At 36.0% G+C, this 18,613-nt stretch overlaps 1 protein-coding gene across 1 annotated transcript; it reads right to left on the bottom strand.

Moving 5' to 3' along the window:
• Nucleotides 1–14,585: 14,585 nt before the first annotated feature.
• LOC122042074 (receptor-like serine/threonine-protein kinase SD1-7) lies at nt 14,586–18,171 on the bottom strand. Its single transcript, XM_042602012.1, has 8 exons — nt 18,058–18,171; nt 16,514–17,680; nt 16,282–16,422; nt 16,001–16,119; nt 15,710–15,920; nt 15,400–15,640; nt 15,073–15,223; nt 14,586–14,986 (listed from the first exon to the last, which is right to left on the bottom strand). Exons 1-8 carry the CDS (start codon nt 18,143–18,145, stop codon nt 14,711–14,713), a joined length of 2,394 nt encoding a protein of 797 aa, XP_042457946.1. The 5' UTR covers nt 18,146–18,171; the 3' UTR covers nt 14,586–14,710.
• Nucleotides 18,172–18,613: the final 442 nt, after the last annotated feature.

Here is an 18,613-nt window from a genome sequence, read left to right as displayed (position 1 = left end):
ACACCAATTTATGCTTAGGCCGGCCCTAGCTTGGTTTCTAAGCTAGCTTGGCCGATCCCTATTAGGTGGGTATAGAAAGTGGGTATAGGTGGGTATAGTACTCTATAAATAAGAGGCTACGATAGGGACCGAGAGGAGGAATTGATTTTGGTCTCCCGATAAAATTAAGCATCCCGTGTTCGCCCTGAACACACAACTTAATTTTATCAATAATAATTCATTCCACTAGAGAACTATTATTGAACTACCGCACCAATCCCAAATTACACTTTTGGGCTCCTTCTTATTATGAGTGTGTTAGTCTCCCTGTGTTTAAGATATCGAATGTCCACTAATTAAGTGAGTTACTGACAACTCATTTAATTAATATCTTAGCCAAGAGTAGTACCACTCAACCTTATCATCATGTCGGACTAAGTCCACCTGCAGAGTTTAACATGACAATCATTATGAGCTCCTCTTGAGGACATTATCAACCTAGTATCTCTAGGACACAGTTTCCTTCTATAATCAACAACACACACTATAAGTGATACCATTTCTCAACTTATCAGGCTTATTGATTCATCGAACTAAATCTCACCCATTGATAAATTAAAGAAATAAATATCAAATATATGTGCTTGTTATTATATTAGGATTAAGAGCACACACTTCCATAATAACCGAGATCTTTGTTTCTTTATAAAGTCAGTATAAAAGAAACGACCTCAAATGGTCCTACTCATTACACTCTAAGTGTACTAGTGTAATTATACAGTCAAGATAAACTGATACCTAATTACACTATGACCTTCTAATGATTTGTTCCTTTCCATTTTGATCGTGAGCTACTGTTTGTAATTTATAAGGTACTGATAACATCATCTTCTGCATGTGGCACCACATACTATGTTATCTACAGTATAAATTAATTGAACAACTACAACTAAATGTAGACAATTTGACCAAATGTGATTCTTTATTCATAATGAATGTTTACAAAGCTTAGGCTTTCAGTATACACTCCAACATCAAGATCAGTCGACCGAACCTTTTTTCAGTCCATCGAACAGTGGATAGGTGCTGACTCAATTAGACCAGGTTGATCGGACCAGAGAAACCAACGAGGAAAGAGGGATCGGTCGACCGAACTGTGGGATCGGTCAACCGAATGAAGACTCATCCGAAACAACATCTGGATGGAAAGTAGGGCGGGTTCAGCAGGTTCGGTCAACTGAACAGCTGGATCGATCGACCGATAAACTTTGAGTCAAACCTGATTCCGAGATCAGTAGATCTGGATCAGACTCGACTCTACTATAAAAAGGAGCCTCGACATCGAATAACCGAAAACTGAACAACATTTACTCTCTTGTGCGTTGCTCCGAGACAACTCGATGATGTCCAAACGCTGCTTCGACAATCGACGAACAACTGCTAATCCTTTGTTGTCGGTAAACTTTGTTGTTAATTTCAATAATTGTAACTGCTATCTCTGTAATGATTTCTCGAGCGTATAATGATTGCACAACGAAAGTGATCAACGATCGCGGGTCTTGGAGTAGGAGTCGTCACAGACTCCGAACCAAATAAATCCTACTTGTGTTTGCGATTGTGTTTTTTATCTTCCGCTGCGTCTTACTCTATGCTTTGTGAAAAATGAACGTGAAAGTTACAAGTGCTATTCAATTCCTCCCAAGCATGCATCGATCCTACACAATGAAGTTGATCTTTCATAAAGGTTAAGATGATATCTCCATAATCTCTCTCAAATGAATCGTAACAAAGTTTTGATGCCTAAATCTTATAGGGATCACACCCCTTATATATCTCATACTCGAATCTGTTATGAGTCCACTATCAATAATAATGAGTTAATGGATTAATAAGTTTTACATATACAACATCCACATCCAATATCACAAACCCACAATTCAGAATCTCTATGCTGTCCAAAATCTAAAGAACCCGAAGAGTAGAAGATTTGGGAATGATCTTCTGTAGGGATTTCATGGGAATTAGATATGTGTTTTGATAAATGTAAAACTTGAATATAGGAAAAATTAGTTATGCGGTTTTGAAATATGCAAAAATTAATTTTTTATGTTCTAAAATATCTAAATATGGCACTTTATATAATTTTGTTTCATGCATCGTTCACTTCTGCCATTGTTTCTCCTCGCTTATTACAATACCATTGTGTGATTCTTTCCCTTTATACTCATCATATGGTTTATGCTCATGGCTCTTACCTCCTTCCTTAATTTACAAAATATGTTCATCACTGTCTTGATGCTTTCATTATTGGCACGGTGCATCTGTATGTGTTCTCACTGTGTGTGAGATATGGATTGAATGGCCACTTGAATTTGTGTTCACTAGTTATAATTAACTCACCTAAGTTTTGTCTCATGTTACCATCGATGTTAGTCATATTCTAGGTCAACAGAACGCGCTGATGTGGCCCCACGCTGATGTGGCCCCACCCAAATCTGGTCAAATCATCATGCTGAGTCATTATTATCCGAGTCACAATTGGTTGAGCCTATCCTGGCTGAATTACCGAATTAGTCTGAGTTGTCATTTCATTCTGAGTTGAGTCATTTGTTAGATATTTTATATATCCGATAACCTGTTAGTAGGCTTACCATGAATTTGTAACCCATTATCTTGTCATTTAAGTCCAAACCTGTAGTGATCTAATTGGTTAGTTATTGGGTTTGTTTTTGGATGTGGATAATGGGTTGATAACCTATAGCGGGTATCAATGTGGTAAAAAAGGTGAATACGCTCGCTCCCAGTGCCCCGCCAATTCCTCTCAGGGCCAACACGGAGGAGGTAAATTACGGACGGCTACTAACTTTTGGAATAGTGACTAGCACATAAGGGAGACATTTAACTCGGCTTTACCGATATTCGAACTCCAGACATCATAGTGACAACACCTCATGCGCTAACCACTAGACCCATCCGAATAGACCTTTAGCGGGTATCAAGTTATATATAGGGGTGATTCCCACATGGTTAGGGATTGAGAGATAATTCCTTGTTTTCCCATTCGGCAAGAATATACGACGCCAAAGTCCTAACTCTTGTGAAAGATCATGCTTTGACTTCAAATTCTAGGGATCTGCGTATTCTAGGGATAGCGCAGATGATGTCTCTGAATTCAAGTATAATTTAATTACAACATAAGATTTTTCTATATATTACTATAATTTACCTCTCTGTTCTCATGTTTTTACTGAAAAAAGATCATGCTAGATTATTTTTTCCTTTCAATTGGTATTAGAGCAAAACTTTTCATCAGTTTTATGGAGAATACAATTTGGTTTTGTTGTCGGATTCCGGGAAGACATTCATTTTCTATTAGATTTTGATCTAATGTCATAGAACAACTCATATTTGTGGAATTCCATGATAAAAAAAATCTTTGTTTTGTGTTTTTCTATTGTTTTATAGGCTTTTTCCACAAACAACAATGGTTGTTTCTGCCGCAACCCTAGCATGAACAAGGTTTTTGGCGGTTAACATATAATTCAGTCAACTATTGAATAGTGTTTAGTTGATTGATGAATAGTATTTAATCAACTGATGAACATTGTTAGTCAACTAACGAATAGTATTTTTCAGCGGCAACAGCTAGAAAACCCTAGGTCTAGTCGATTGACATTCACGTTAGTCGACTGGTGAAAAATGATTTTTGTTGATTATGTAGCAGTTTCGATGATATTCATCCATGAAAAGTGTCAAAACCTAAACTATAGTGGACTGATGCTTGGGCCTAGTCGACTGCCATGTTGCAGTTTCACAGTCGATTGATGCTTTAGCTCAGTCGACTACCACGCTTCGGGGTTAGCAATCAACTGATGTTTGAGACCTACTTGATTGCAATAGCCGTTGATGCTCAATCAACTGCCATTTATGCCTAGTCTACTGTTATTTCAGTACAGTCGACTATGACCCAGAAAACACAAATAGTATGTTCCTAGTCGATTGATTTAGTTGACTGAAATAAAGGATAGTTTGTAAGATCGTAAGCACATGAGAGGAGGGTAAATCATGTGATTTTTAAAATCTTATCTTTTTAATTTTTAAAATGAGAGCGCAATGGAAAGAAGATACGAACAAAAAAAATAAAACACAAGCAGTTTTACTTAGTTCAGAGTCTTCAACGGATTCTACTCTAAAACTCAGGTCCTTTAGACCTTTTTGTTGGATAATCCACTAAATTTAAGTCGAATACAAAGTACGAGAAAAATATAACAACTTGCACTTCCTTTAATTAATAATGTAAATGACTTAAATTAAATGTTACCAACACAAGGATAAAGAAAGTGTTTGCTTATGTGTTGGAGTTAGTCTGCCTGCAACAGTCGAGTGAAGCAGCATTGTAGGATAACAGCAGAATGAAGTTAGAGCAACCAAATGATCGAGAATAAGCGTAGAAGAGTTATTTTTACGCTGCTAGACGAACAATGCTTATAAAGTGTGTTGAGGGTGCCTCTAACAACCCAAGGCACCTCCGACAACTCGAGGTGCCTCCAACAATGCTTATTTGATCCAAAGACTTCCGTCTCTATCTGTGCAAAGGTGCCTCCATCACCTTCGAGGCGCCTCCAATCACCTCCGAGGCGCCTCCCCATAGCGAAACTCTATCTTTAGAGCTTATCTTAGCGAGGGCGCCTCCTCTCTATCTAGGGCACCTCCGTTCAGCTCAAAGGTACCTTCTTGCAGCTCCGAGGTGCCTCAATCAGTGCTCATACAAGGATAACCTTTACATTTTGTTCTTGTAAAACTACTAGTCCAAATAACAAATATACCCTACAAAATAAAGTTAGCACATGAATAACATAAATAAATTTGTAACTTAGATCCTGTTTTACCAAGATTAGGATCTAATCATGGTCTCAACTTAGATTTTCAAAATGAATCTAAGTTAGACCAGCGCCTATAACCCTTCTAGGCTTGTCCTTATTGGATCACTCTCCTCCAGTTCTTACCTCACTTACTATTACAGACTTACTCAACTTTTGACCCACCAAGTCTTCATGCCAGATGCTCCATCTAGATTTCAGCTAGTTGTCAGGTTCCACAGACCCAATTGGACTTCCTGCCAAATATCAACCTATCTAGTCTTCCTGTGCTAGTTATCAAGTCCTCGAGACTTAGCTGGGCTTCAGCCTGGTGTTAGGTTTCATCAAGTATTTCAGCCTTGCACACTTGGTAAATAGGTTAGAAAATACAACATCAAACTTTAAACCATTTGTCATTCATCAAAACTTGAGTTTGACTTATTGGTGCTAAATATACCAACAATCCCTCCCTTTTTGATGCAATGACAACCTATGTTAAAATTAGAAAAATATATTCAAAAATAGAAGCATGAAAAGAGAAACTAATTGGCATTATGTTATTCTCTTAACATTGCTATTTTTATTTTAGTTGGATTATAATTTAAGATAATTTTCTATCTTCATTTAAGATATTTTTCTATCTTAAACTATTTGCCCTTCCCCTTTGACATTCATTAAAACATGTATATTAGATAATAACCACAAATGTAAAAAATAAAAAATAACGAACACAAGTTTTGTTTTAGACCTATTTGAGGGAGAATTTTAAAAGATTTAATATTTTCCAAGGTAGTTTTCAAAACAATTTCAATAAGTTAATGTTCTTAATATTTGACAAGAAAATTTTCAAGTTGTTTTTCAAAAGATTTTCAAAGAAGTTTCTAAGAAATATTTCAAACTAGTTTCCAAAAGAAATATTTCAAAGTATTTTTCAAAATATTTTTCAAGCCATTTTTCAAAATATATCAAAGAAAATTTTCAAAATACTTTTCAAAACATATCCTTCCCCTTAACTTGACATTTATACTTTTCAACCCTGGAAGGTTGGAGCATCATCCAAGCGACCAAAGAAGAATCCAGCGACCGAAGAAGGCGTCGAAAGGTCAAGACAAAGCTGATCGGTCTAGGCGCCCTAACCAAATGGACTGGGCACCCGGACCACTAGGATGCTTAAAGGGTTCATCGCTATGGATAAACTTTTAGGTCCACATCAGCACATATCCGGGCACCTGGACATGGTCCAAGCGCCAGGAGATTAAAAAGTATATCTTCTTATCATCACATAACCATTGTGTGGTGATAGAATTTTCCCCGCTAGTGGCGCTCGAAGAGGGTCTGGATTAAGGTATGCTTTAAATTTATTTTCGAGAACACCTGAGTGGACATAGATAGTCGACTTATTTTACATCTCTAAGGACCTTGAAGTTAGTACCTTAGAAAATTTATTTTCTACTTTGAGCTTCACAAATCAAGATATGTAGGCCAAAAGAATAAAGAAGAAAAGATAGCCCAAAATGTAACACTAAAAGCTAACCAGAAAGGTGAACCAGATTCAGACACATTGCTTAACAAAGAAGAGGTTGTATTTATGGTAAGAAAATTTGATAAATTTCTTAAAACTAACAATTTTAATAAGTCACAGGATAAGAGACATTCACAAAGCAAACGAAAGGTGAGATGTTATAACTGCTAAGAAGAAGGATATATAAAAGACCACTGCCCAATTGAAGGAAAAGGAAAAGAACAAAAGACTCACCTGGACGAAGCACAAAAATCTAAAGGCAACGTGGACGAACCATCGTCATCAGATTTAGAAATTGTAGCCTACATCGGACTTGCCCTGATGGCAAGTATTAGGATCAAAAGATTTCATATATCTCTACAATAATATGATATTATCCACTTTGAGCATAAGCCCTCATGAATTTATTTTTAGGCTCTACCTAAAAGACCTTATACTAATGGAGATATCTTCATCTTATAAATCTATGATCTTTTTCATATATTTTTAATGTGAGAATTTAATTGTATTCTCAACAGCAAGTCACCAAGAAGACAATGAAGCAAACTCATCAGAAATGAGCATCGAGAATATTGACAAAGAGGGAGCTACTTCAGAAGGAAGCAACAATACAAGGGAAGCATCAGATAACGAGATCAACAAGATAAGTTAGGTACGATCTCAACCTCCTGATAAGTTATATAAATTTATAAAAATACTGTCTAAAAATTCTTGTAAATTAGAAATTAAAATGGACAATATAAAAAGAAAAATGTAGAATTAAAAATAACTTTAGCAAAATCTTGTCGATCAGAATATTTCAACAAGGTAAAAATTGAAAACAAAAAATTAAGAGATCAAATAGAAAAACTTGAAAAGAATCAATTTCAAAATTCTGGTAACTATCAAGGGCTAAATTGGTATTACAAATTTCATAAGGGTTAAATCAGAAAGGTAATAAGAAAATATATACCAAGAAAATTTTTAATCTAGTATGTAGGAATCTAAATTGGATTTCAAAATCATGCTTAGGTTAAATTTTCATGTATGTTCTAATTTTTATTTGCTTTAATATTTTACTTGCATGCTTAAAATTGTATAACTTTTTATAATAAATTTTTTTTATTCCTTTGTATTCGAAATTAATTAAAACTTAATTTTTCCATGAAAAAGAATTTTATTGCTTATCAGTAGGAAAAAGTTTAATTTATTTTTACCGCTATATTATTTTTTATGAGTTTTTTTAATAAAAATCATATCTTTAAAATTAAAATTATTTTTTAGAGTTATTTTGAAAATTTTATTTTTTGTGATGAAATATCATGTTCTCTGTTAAAAGAAATATTTTCAAAATTGTTTGATTGTTATTTAATTTTCTACAAATTTTTTATCAAAATGGTTTTTTAAATTTATAATTCTTAAACATTCAATTTTTAAAAATTTATTTTTTTCCAGATATACTTCTTATTTTACATACTCATAAAATTTTATAAAATATTTTGAACTTAAAATATATTTTTTAAATATTTTTTAAAAAATGTATCTCTATATATAGAATAATTATTTATTTATTTCAATTTTATTTATTTTTAGAAATTTTATCACTATTTTAGATAAGCATGTTTAACCATTACAAAAATTTCTAGAATTTTCAACAATTAAAGCTAATTTTAAAATTATTTTTTCTAAAACTAGTTTTTAAATTACAAAAATTTAGTTTTTCAAAAAATAATTTCCAGAATTTTTTTGTGTGTTAGTCACTATTTGTATAACTCTTAGAATTTTTACCCATATTATAAATGTAATCGAAGGCGAAGAATATTAAATTAAGTCTAGGGAGAGTTACATTTTCTTACAGATTAATTATCTTAACATTGCATATTTATTAATTGCATTGCATTTTTATTACTTGCAATTATTTTACTTTTATTTTACTGTTCTTTTTAACCTTAACTTAACTTGGGTTGATCACATCTAGAAGGGGGGAGATTGTAAGTACCCCGTGTTGGTTTTACTGTGATCAACCAAGTCAAGTTAAGCTTTATGTTATTTGATGTCATGCGTCTGAGTGTAAAGAGACTTGGAATGTAAGAAATTGAACAGATGATGCGGAAAACGAGAAGGATGGCATGATAATCGAGTCGACGGGCTCAGTGCATCTGAGGAATGAGAATCTATAGAATAGTACGCTGGTGGAGCGAGAATGACGCGTGTGGCGTTTCCAAAGTACGAGAAGTAGGAGTGGAAGCCTGCTCGAGGAGAAGGCCAGAGTTGGATTCATTGAGCTCAACTCTTGAAGGTCAAAGCATCACCCAAGCGATCAAAGATGAAGCCAGAGACCTAAGAAGGAGTCGGACGGTCAGCACGAAGCTGACCAATCTAGGAGCTCAGCCAAGATGGTCTGGGCGCTCGGACCACTAGGGCTCCCAAAGGACGTCTCATCACTATGGATCAACTTTTGGGTCCATGTCAGCACCGGTCCGGGCGCCCGAACATGGTCTAGGCACCCGAAGATGAAAAAGTCTATCTTGTTGCTGTTACATGGAAATAGAATTTGCCATGCTAGGGGCGCCCAGAGAGGGTCTGGGAACTTGGATCGTACCACGTCAATAAATGGTCATATTTGGCTATATAAATGGAGCCCTGGTCTTTTTCATTTAAACAACACTTTCTGTACTCAAAGTTCTTATTCTATTTCAAGTTTCTACTCTATCAACATCCTGTACGAGGCTTCTCCGCTTCCGGCTTATGTTGAAAAAGGAGTCTTCTAGTTGAGCTATATTTACCTTGGATTAGCAATCTGGCCGGTTGCAAACCAAGTAAAAAAGTTGTGATTCATACTTATTTTATGCATTTTAGATTATTTTATTAAAGTATTTGTCTTAATCAAAGTTACAGGTTTTGAGAAGGGTATACTTATGTTTTTAAGGCAATTTACTCCCTCTTGTCGGCCACATGGGACCTACACATAGGACCTAAATTGGTTGCAATATGAGGTCTCTAGGTCAATCAATAGGTTTCGATCAAAATCCACTAATCGATCTAGAGACCTCAGATTATAACCATTTTAGGTCCAATGGATTTTTAAAATTGTAAGGAGTCCAAATATGCTCTCTATTACTATTTTCTACTTTCCTTGGGGTGGTCCAGAGCTTTTGGAAAAATAAATTCTTGTTTTTCTTTCTGTTGGGTCTGATCTCCCGTAACAGGCCTGAGAAAAAAAGAAAAAAAAAAGAGAATTTATTTTTTTCAAAACATTTGATCCACCACTAGGAATGCCAAAAACAGTAATGGAGCATATTTGGACTCTTTGTAATTTTACAAATCTATAGGCCTAAAATTGTTGCAATCTAAGGTCTCTAGGTCGATCAGTGGGTTTCGCTCGAAACCCACTGATCGACCTAGAGATCTTAGATTGTAACTATTTCAGGTCCTCTGGATTTCTAAAATTACAAGGAGTCTAAATATACTCTCCATTGTTATTTTCGACTTTCCTGTTAGACCAAAGGTTTTAATAAAACTAAATCTTTCTCTTTCTTTCTTTTTTTTTCCTATTGGACCTGATATCTCCTCATATGAGGCCCATTGTTGGCCTAATATGGAGAGATATCAGGCCCAATGTGGATCTAATCTCCCATAAGAGGCATGAGAAAAAAGTAAAAATGAAGAAAAAAATTATTTTTTCAAAACCTTTTGAACACCCCTAAGAAAGCGAACAATAACAATGGAAAGCATATTTAGACTCATTGTAATTTTAAAAATTCACAGGATTGAAATGGTTACAACCAGAGGTTTCTATGTCGATTAGTGTGTTTCAGTTGAAACCCACTGATTGACTTAGACACCTCAGATTTAACCATTTTAGATCCTATGTATTTCTAAAATTGCAAAGAGCTTAAATATACTTGCCATTGTTGTTTTTAGCTTCCCTAGTGGTGGACTAGAGGTTTTGAAAAAACTAGATCTCTCTTTCTTTCTTATTTATTTTTTTCTGTTAGGCCTGATATCGATATCAGGCCCAACTTGGGCTTGATATGGAGAGATATCAAGCCCAGCGTGGGATTGATCTCTCATAATAGGCATGAGAAAAAATTAAAAAAAAAGAGAAGGAAAAAAAAAGAATTTATTTTTTAAAATCTTTGGACCACCAATAGAAAGCAGAAATAGTAATGGAGTACATATTTGGACTCCTTACAATTTTAAAAATCTACAAGACCTGAAATAACTGTAATCTGAATTTTTAGGTCGATTTGTGAGTTTCAACCGAAATCCACCGATCAACCTTGAAACCTCAGATTGCAACCATTTTCAAGTCCTGTGAATTTCTATAATTGTAAAGAGTACAAATATGCTCTCCATTGTTATTTTCGCCTTCACTAGTAGTGGTCCAGAGGTTTTTAAAAAAATTGATTTGAATTGAATAAAATTCAATAGGTGAGAGAAAAGAAGAAAGAGATTTGATTGCTTTCCATGAGTAGAGACAGGGGGAGAGAGAGGCTGCATACAGACATAATTGTCAGGAGGGGTAAAATAGGAATATTAGATATATTAGTGCACTGTTTGGTAATTATCAAAGTGTGATACACCTTTTGGTCAATTCAAAAAACTAGGTGCTCCTTTTGGTAAATTGCTGTACAAACTAACTTCTGTGAATACCGTGTGAAGCCAATCAATGTACACCATCACCGAGCTTATGTATATATAAATCCACACGAACAATTCACAAGGAAAGGATCTTTCAAAATCCTTCGACGCTAACCACCCAACGGTAAGTGAGCACCAAGACGGTGAGAGGAAAGAGATTCCTTTATAAATGGAATTTTAGTCTCATATGGAAAGTTTCAAGAAACTATTGTTGTAAATGCAGATATGTTGAACAAATATATGGGAAGAAATTCTCTCTCATGTGTGGATACGTAGGGGATGCAAATCTAGGATCTAAATTTACACTAAACAAAGTTGACCTATATGTGAACATAATCTATGCATTGAATGTCGGACCAGTTGAACTCCTTTATAGGGAGGAGGTCATGAGAAGAGAAAGAATCGAGTAAAAAGTTATAGCAAAGAACTTTCCATCCTCTTGCATTCCCCCTCTCTTTCATCCTCTCTATCATACATCTTTTGTTCGGCAGAATATCCAGAATAGAATTCAATACCTCATAGTTCACTGTGATCCACCAGGTCTTGGTGGCGATCACAGTCTGTCGTTATATCCTGGGAAACAGATAATCCACGTAATCTCAAAGCATATTCATAAGTGGGACGAATCTATTTTAAGGAATTGAACATAGTCCTTGGCATCTTCGACACTCAGCTAACTCGGAAGTCGGCACTCGGAGTCGGCATTCTGCACTCAGCAGTCAACACTTAGAGTCGGGCTCAACAATTGGACTCGACAACACTTGGAGTTGACACTCGGTTGACTCGGCAGTCAGCACTCAGAGTCGACTCAGCACTCAACAGTCAGCCATACAAAACAGTCTAGTCTTCCATCGGTTATCCAAAGCAACTCCTTCCCTATTTGACAGTCTGAGATTATCAGCTGATTTCTAAACAAATAAGTCTTAATTTAATTTGTAAATTCAATAATTTTCCCAAAATCTCCTGCAAAAAGATTGTCTAACACTCTGAACATTCAAATTGGACGCCTGATGATGATGTATCAGAGTTGTTGTCGATCATGATTGATTCCGAGCATTCTGGATCATATAATTATGGAGTAGGTGAGCTCATTCTGACGTACCTCACTGCTCATGCTCAGATTAAGAAGACTCTTTTTGTTTGTATTATTATTATTTTGTTTCCTCTATTCAATTCTCATCAGTTCTTCGTGTATTTACTCGACTGTTGACTACTGGTTTATGGTGGGATCTACATTTCTCCCCATTTCTCTTCTCTAAAAAAGATTTCAGGACGAAAGATTTATACTTGTTAATGGTGCCATCTTTGCATTAAGTTGGATCACCACATTGGGGGTGCTGGTTTCCTATGATTTATTCACAATAACAATTGCAACAAATGATTTCTCCAATGAAAACAAACTTGGGGAAGGTGGAATTGGTGTTGTGTACAAGGTAGGATTTCAAGTATCAACAAATAAATTATTGATTCTTCCAAACGTTCGACTTTGTCAGGGTGAACTTCAAGATGGACAAAAGATTTCTGTCAAGATGAGAGTCCCAGAACAAGCTATCACTAATAGTCAAGTTACAGCATAGAAATCTTGTTCGTGTTCTAGGATTCAATGTTGAAGAAGATAAATGACTCATCGTCTTGGATGCTTTCATTTCTAATTAGTATATTTGCTTGCATTAATTGTCTTCATAAATTAGTTATCATGCATTTGTATAATGTTTATGAGATATTAATCACACCATGAGCCATATAAAACAAAAAGTGCATTGCTAATTTGGTAAAGGTGCATCTTAAGATTATAAATGGAATTGCTCGAGAACTACTCTATCTCCATTAAGACTCTATTCACCGAGATCATAAGCAAGAATATTTGAAGGAGATGAAACTCATGAGAATGCAACTAGACGACCAATTAGAACCGTAGGTTCTTCAACTTAACAAATTATTATCACTACCATATACTTTGAGGTCTTGATTGTTATTGTTCTTATATATGCATGCTTTGAAGTTCTAACTAATGTTTAGGTTCCCTAATATAGTGGATATACGGCGCTCATGTATTTACCTGATGGAATTTTTTCATTTAAATTTGATGTATTCAATTTCGGCATGATAGTACTTGAAATTTTGAATGGTAAGAGGAATAAAGTGTTTGATCACACCAATACAAGTTCAAACCTTTTAGGACGTTGGAAGTGTAACTTCAAGCATACTTATAAACTTTGAAAGGAAGGCAGAACCTTAGAGATCCTTGACGACGCAATAGATCCCTCATATCCAATTGCGAAAATTCTACATTGTATTAAAATGGGCCTTTTGTGTGTACAATATAACAACGAAGACAGGCCTACAATGACAGAAGTGGAGATGATGTTGGCAAGTGAAGAACAACTTCTAACTCCTCTTAAACAACCTACCATTACAACAAGCAGCAGTGAAGGAGGCTTCACTACTAAAGACATGAGTCTGACAATTACAAGTCGATGAAATATGAGCATTTACTTATAGAACTGTTTGGTTATTTACAACTATAAGAAGAGATTCATCACGTTGTGTATCATCTCTGTAGAGAGTGCTCACTCACCAATTGATGTTGAGACAGATATCTATTAAATTGAATTGAATCATGACTTGTCAAACCATTCAATCGAAGATTTTGATTGAAGGATGGCTCAAATTTATTGAAGCCTAATTAGCATTCATTGGCACATGTTCAAATGAATCAGATGTAGCTTATAACATCCCAAATTTAATTACTTCATACTGACAAAGCCAGTTGAATTCTTGTCCCCTTCTTTGGAGCCATTTTGGTGGTCCTCATCGACTGATGTTGGATCAAATCTATTCATCATGCAATAGGCTAATAGGGTAGTCCAAATCAACAATACCATGGCACCTTTGTTTTGAAAAATTGAATCATCCGGTTCAACCGTAAGAAAGTAATAAACAATGAATTAGTTGCAATGAAAGACTAAGGAGAGCTGGCGGTAGAAGGTGAAGCATAACTCACAAACATATATAGAGAATAATTTTGAACATACTAAATGAGTATCATGCCCCCAATAGGCCATAGGTGTATGACTTGCCTCATTCAAAAGAAGAGAATAGACACCCATCACCGTAGCACATCAATTAACAAAAAAATGATGAACCAGGTAACACTACAGCACATCAATTAACGCTAAGCCGTAAAGAGGAGTAATTAAATAAATTAAGGCTCCAATCATGGGTGTCTAAGCCTAATTAATCATTGAGCTTCATAAGCTTGTGCCATAAAGAAGAAACATTTGATAACTAAATCTACATGACAATGATCATTAGATATCATTGCTTGCTTAGAGCTCACAACCGTGCAATAAACAAATAACATGGTGGTTTGGTTAAGCTTTCTAGATTCACTCTCCAAATTAAATTTCATTAACACTGAATTATATAAAATGCAATAAAATCGACCTTAATTGCAATGGATGCATGGCACTTGAGTACTTAGCAAATGGATATTTTTCATTTAAGTTGGATATCTTTAGTTTGAGAGTGATAATGCACTAGAAATCCTAAGTGGTAAGAGAAATAGAGTCTTCAGTCAAACAAATACAAATTTACCTCTTTTAGCACATGTAAGTATGTAAGTGTAGTAACTAACGAAGTCATTTCAGGCTTTATAGACTTTACATAGTGATCTAGGCACTCTAATGATGCTACATATTGATCAGATCAGAATTAAATGCATATTTCATCGACCTACAAGTGTGAAGCTCATTTCGTTGGTAGTGAAACCTCCTTCACTGCTAGTTGATGTTATAGCAGGTTGTATAATCGGAGTAAAGAGCTGGTCCTCACTTGTTAACATCGTCACCACTTCTGTCATTGTTGGTCTATCTTTATTATTATCTTGTACACATAAAAGACTCATTTGAATACAACGTAGAACTTCTTCTATTGGATAGGATTGATTTAATGTAGAATCAACAATCTCTAAAGATCTTTCTTCCTTCCAAAGTTTATACACCTGCAATATTGTTGGGAAAATATTTTAATATTTTAGATAGTACCATGTAGAGATGAAAGACTATTTATATTGAAACTAATACTTACATATCCTACAAGATTTAAGCTTGTATCAGTTTGATGGAATACTCTATTCTTCTTTCCACTTATGATTTCTAATACTATCACACCGAAGCTAAATACATCTGACTTGAATGAAAAAACTCCACGTGATAAATACTCAGGTGCCATGTAACCACTACATTTGAGAGCTTGAATGTTAGCTTCTATGATAAAGTTACTTGATTAAAAAATATATAAGTAGGATAAGTTGAGAAAATTGGTATAACTTAATATTTCTTTGTTACTTATCCTCCCAGCCTTCTCCCCTTATATATTTAATCAAATCAAGTAAACTGAATCTAAAAAACTTACAATGTTCCAACCGGTCGCGTTGTTGCATCCTCAAGAGCATTGTCTCCTTCAAATATCCTTGCAATGCCAAAATCTGAAATCTTTGGGTTCATATCCTTGTCAAGGAGAATATTGCTGGGCTTAAGATCACGATGAATGACTCTCAATCTAGAGTCTTGATGTAAGTATAGAAGTCCTCGAGCGATCCCAATTATAATATTGAAACGTCTTTGCCAATTTAGTAATGAACTTTTAGCTTTATCTGGAGATACAGATTTACAGGATCAGATAAATGTGTTGTGATTAGTTTTTAATCAGAAAATATGCTGACCATAAATAAAGGCATCAAGACTTTTATTCTCCATGTATTCAAGTATCATAAGTCCCTCGTCTCCTTCAACACAAAAGCCTAGAAGACGAACTAGGTTTCTATGTTGTAATTTAGCTATCACGGAGAGTTCATTCTGAAACTCATTTGGGCCTTGTGAAGAGTATCTTGATAATTTTTTGACAGCAATCTTCTGTCCATCATCCAATTGACCCTGACAAAATGTAACATTTTCTTTAATTTTACGGGTTTGAAAGATTAGATTTATTTTTCTGAAACTGAAAGCCTTCTTACCTTGTAAACAACACCAAATCCCCCTTCCCCAAGTTTGTTTTCTTCAGAAAAATCATTTGTTGCAACTTTTATAATATGCAAATCATATGAAGGAAGTACATCGAATGCGCTGATCAAACCTGGCACAAGGATCACACTATGAATTAGTAAAAAAATCTTTCAATTTTGCTTAGAAAGTTGATAATTGAGTGATTAATTTAAAAAAATTGACTCAATCCTTTTTAAATCCGAAATAACTTTGAAAAACTAGCAGGATTGTTATATAAAACATTGTGTAATACCTTTCTCCACATTTGGAAACTGTAATGCTCTGTTTCTCCTCCTCCTAACGAGTACGCCTACACTGCACAGCAGAATAATTCCCAGCAACGTAAAAATAACTATCGCCCACACGAGTTTCTTCCAATTTGACGTTGATGATTCTGCAGGAAAAGAAAATGCAGGAAAATAGATGATCAAATATAATGCTACTGTGATCATACAATTTCACGCATGCATAACTCGACTACCTACCTGGAAGCCGAATGTATAAATCATCTCCTCCGTCGGTAAAACTTCTGAGGTCCAACAGCTCACCGGGCCAAGTTATGCAGCCATAAGACCCATTGATCACCGCATACGCGACGCAGGAGCAATCATCCAAGCACAATTTCTTGCACGCATCCAGACTAATCTTGCCTCTTGAGGTTGCATTCTCGGTGTTGGGCACCTTCACGCTCGGTTCCTTCCAAAACTGGTTCGACGAGCAACGCAAGGGTTCCTTCCTCGCGCATCCGACGACGTTTTTGTTCTCAAACCCTTCCAAGCAACGACAGGAGCTTGAGTAGTAGCCCTTGGTGCAAACGCTGTTGCGGCCACAATAGTTGTAGTGATCGCAGTCGTCGCTTGGAAATGACCAGAGAAGTCTCCACGCTCCCTCAGCAAAACTCCAAGCCTTGTAGGTTCCCACGGCGTCCACTACCAATCGGTTTAGCTGTGGCGATTGAGTCTGAAATTCAATCATGTAGTAGGTCTCATTCTGGTTGGACACGTATATGAAGTTTATGTTCCTCTCCAACATGCTGTTCCCCAGCATTGGAAGGCTGGAGAACCATTGCCCGTTCCATGGCCCAGTGCGGAAGAGTTTGACGGATCCATTCACACTCTGCGTGAAAAAATCCGGAACAATATATTTCTCAAATTTGCCCACGTACTTGCCCGGAGAAGGGTCCGTGGTACTCATCCATGACACGAACTGCCACGAAGTGTTGGTCCGGAAGTCGAATCCCAGTTTCATACCAGGGAGAAGAGTGTCACACCCATGGTCGAAGCTCTGCCATAGAGTTCTGCTAGAGTTGCCGTCAGTCAGCGCGAGGTTTCCTGAGTCTAAAAGCTGCAAGCGTGAAGAATTAAGTTCTGCGGATGTTCCTGTCGACCAAACCTTTGTTCCTTCCTCAAATAAGATTAGATTTCCGTCGGAAGTCAGGTTCAACGATGCCATGGATGTGTCCACAGATTTGTTCCTATTGGCGACCCATACTACTACTTTACTTTCTCTCGGTGGGAGATTGTAGTACCAAATTCCTATGTATGCAGTCGAAGAATTGTTAACTGGAGTGAAGAAGCCGAGTTGGAACACGCTTCCCGTCGAGATCAATGTCTGGCCATCGATGAGTGAGCTATTCCCCATCAATATATCTTCTGCAGGAAAAGATAGATAAATAAATGAATCAAATCCTTCGGTAATCATAAACGTAAGACTTATGCTACAATTTCTCCTAGTAAACAGGACGATCTATCTGGTTTCCAAACAGGTGAAGTACACCTATCTCACTAGGCAAAAAAAATAAAATAAAATATCGCGATAACGAGGCCTAATGACACTATGCCTATGATACCATGTGTCTTCTAATAAGCCTGAATTTGAAATGAAGGATATTAAAGTATTGCTTTATGGTAAACTTTCCATAGATCCTCATATAAATAAATAAATAAACAGATACAAAAAAAATGGACAAAAATCCTACGGTTTTGTAATTTAATTTAATTCTGGACAAAAATTTCTTTCTTAAACATACTTGGAGAGGATTGGCCAAGTAGAAAGGACGCCCCTGCTAGTAGTACTATTTCCAGGAACGGTAGAAGAAGGAGCTGCATCCGCGCCATGGAAGTTTATGGATTTGCGTTGTCTGCACCTACAATTTACTGTTGTGTACTTGTACTGAGTTGCTGCAAGCTAAGTTATAACATTTATCACCTTCAGAAGATGGTGACAGACCTGGAATTCTTCAGTCAACTAATTGGTCTCTGTTTGAAATACTTGAATGAGAGTGTGACTGCATATTGGCAGACTGCTTTCACGATTTGTCCACACGAAATAAAAAAATTAATACAGGGAAACAACACGGTATATCTCTTTCAGTTAATTGGGGGTGTGCTGCACAGTCCGGTATCCGCGCTGGCCTGCGCGACAGAGACACGCTGCCCACGTGGCAGTGTGTGGTTAACGATGCCATGTGAGCAGCGTGTCTCAAACCTTAAATCACTAATTGAAACAAGAGGTCTAGGATTATCAAGCAGATTAATCTCTTTATACCACTCGATACAGGATCAACAAGTTAATCTGGGATCATG

Source organism: Zingiber officinale, chromosome 2A (genome assembly GCF_018446385.1).
Source record: "Zingiber officinale cultivar Zhangliang chromosome 2A, Zo_v1.1, whole genome shotgun sequence".
NCBI lineage: Eukaryota > Viridiplantae > Streptophyta > Magnoliopsida > Zingiberales > Zingiberaceae > Zingiber > Zingiber officinale.
This window is presented reverse-complemented; position numbering and strand designations above follow the sequence as displayed.

Coding starts and splice junctions, on each gene's coding strand:
- LOC122042074 (XM_042602012.1), bottom strand. CDS start 18,145: ATGGCGCGGATGCAGCTCCTTCTTCTACCGTTCCTGGAAATAGTACTA. Junction 15,921..16,000: donor GATTTGGTGTTGTTTACAAG/GTAAGAAGGCTT, acceptor ACATTTTGTCAG/GGTCAATTGGATGATGGACA. Junction 15,224..15,399: donor ACGCGACCGGTTGGAACATT/GTAAGTTTTTTA, acceptor TCTCAAATGTAG/TGGTTACATGGCACCTGAGT.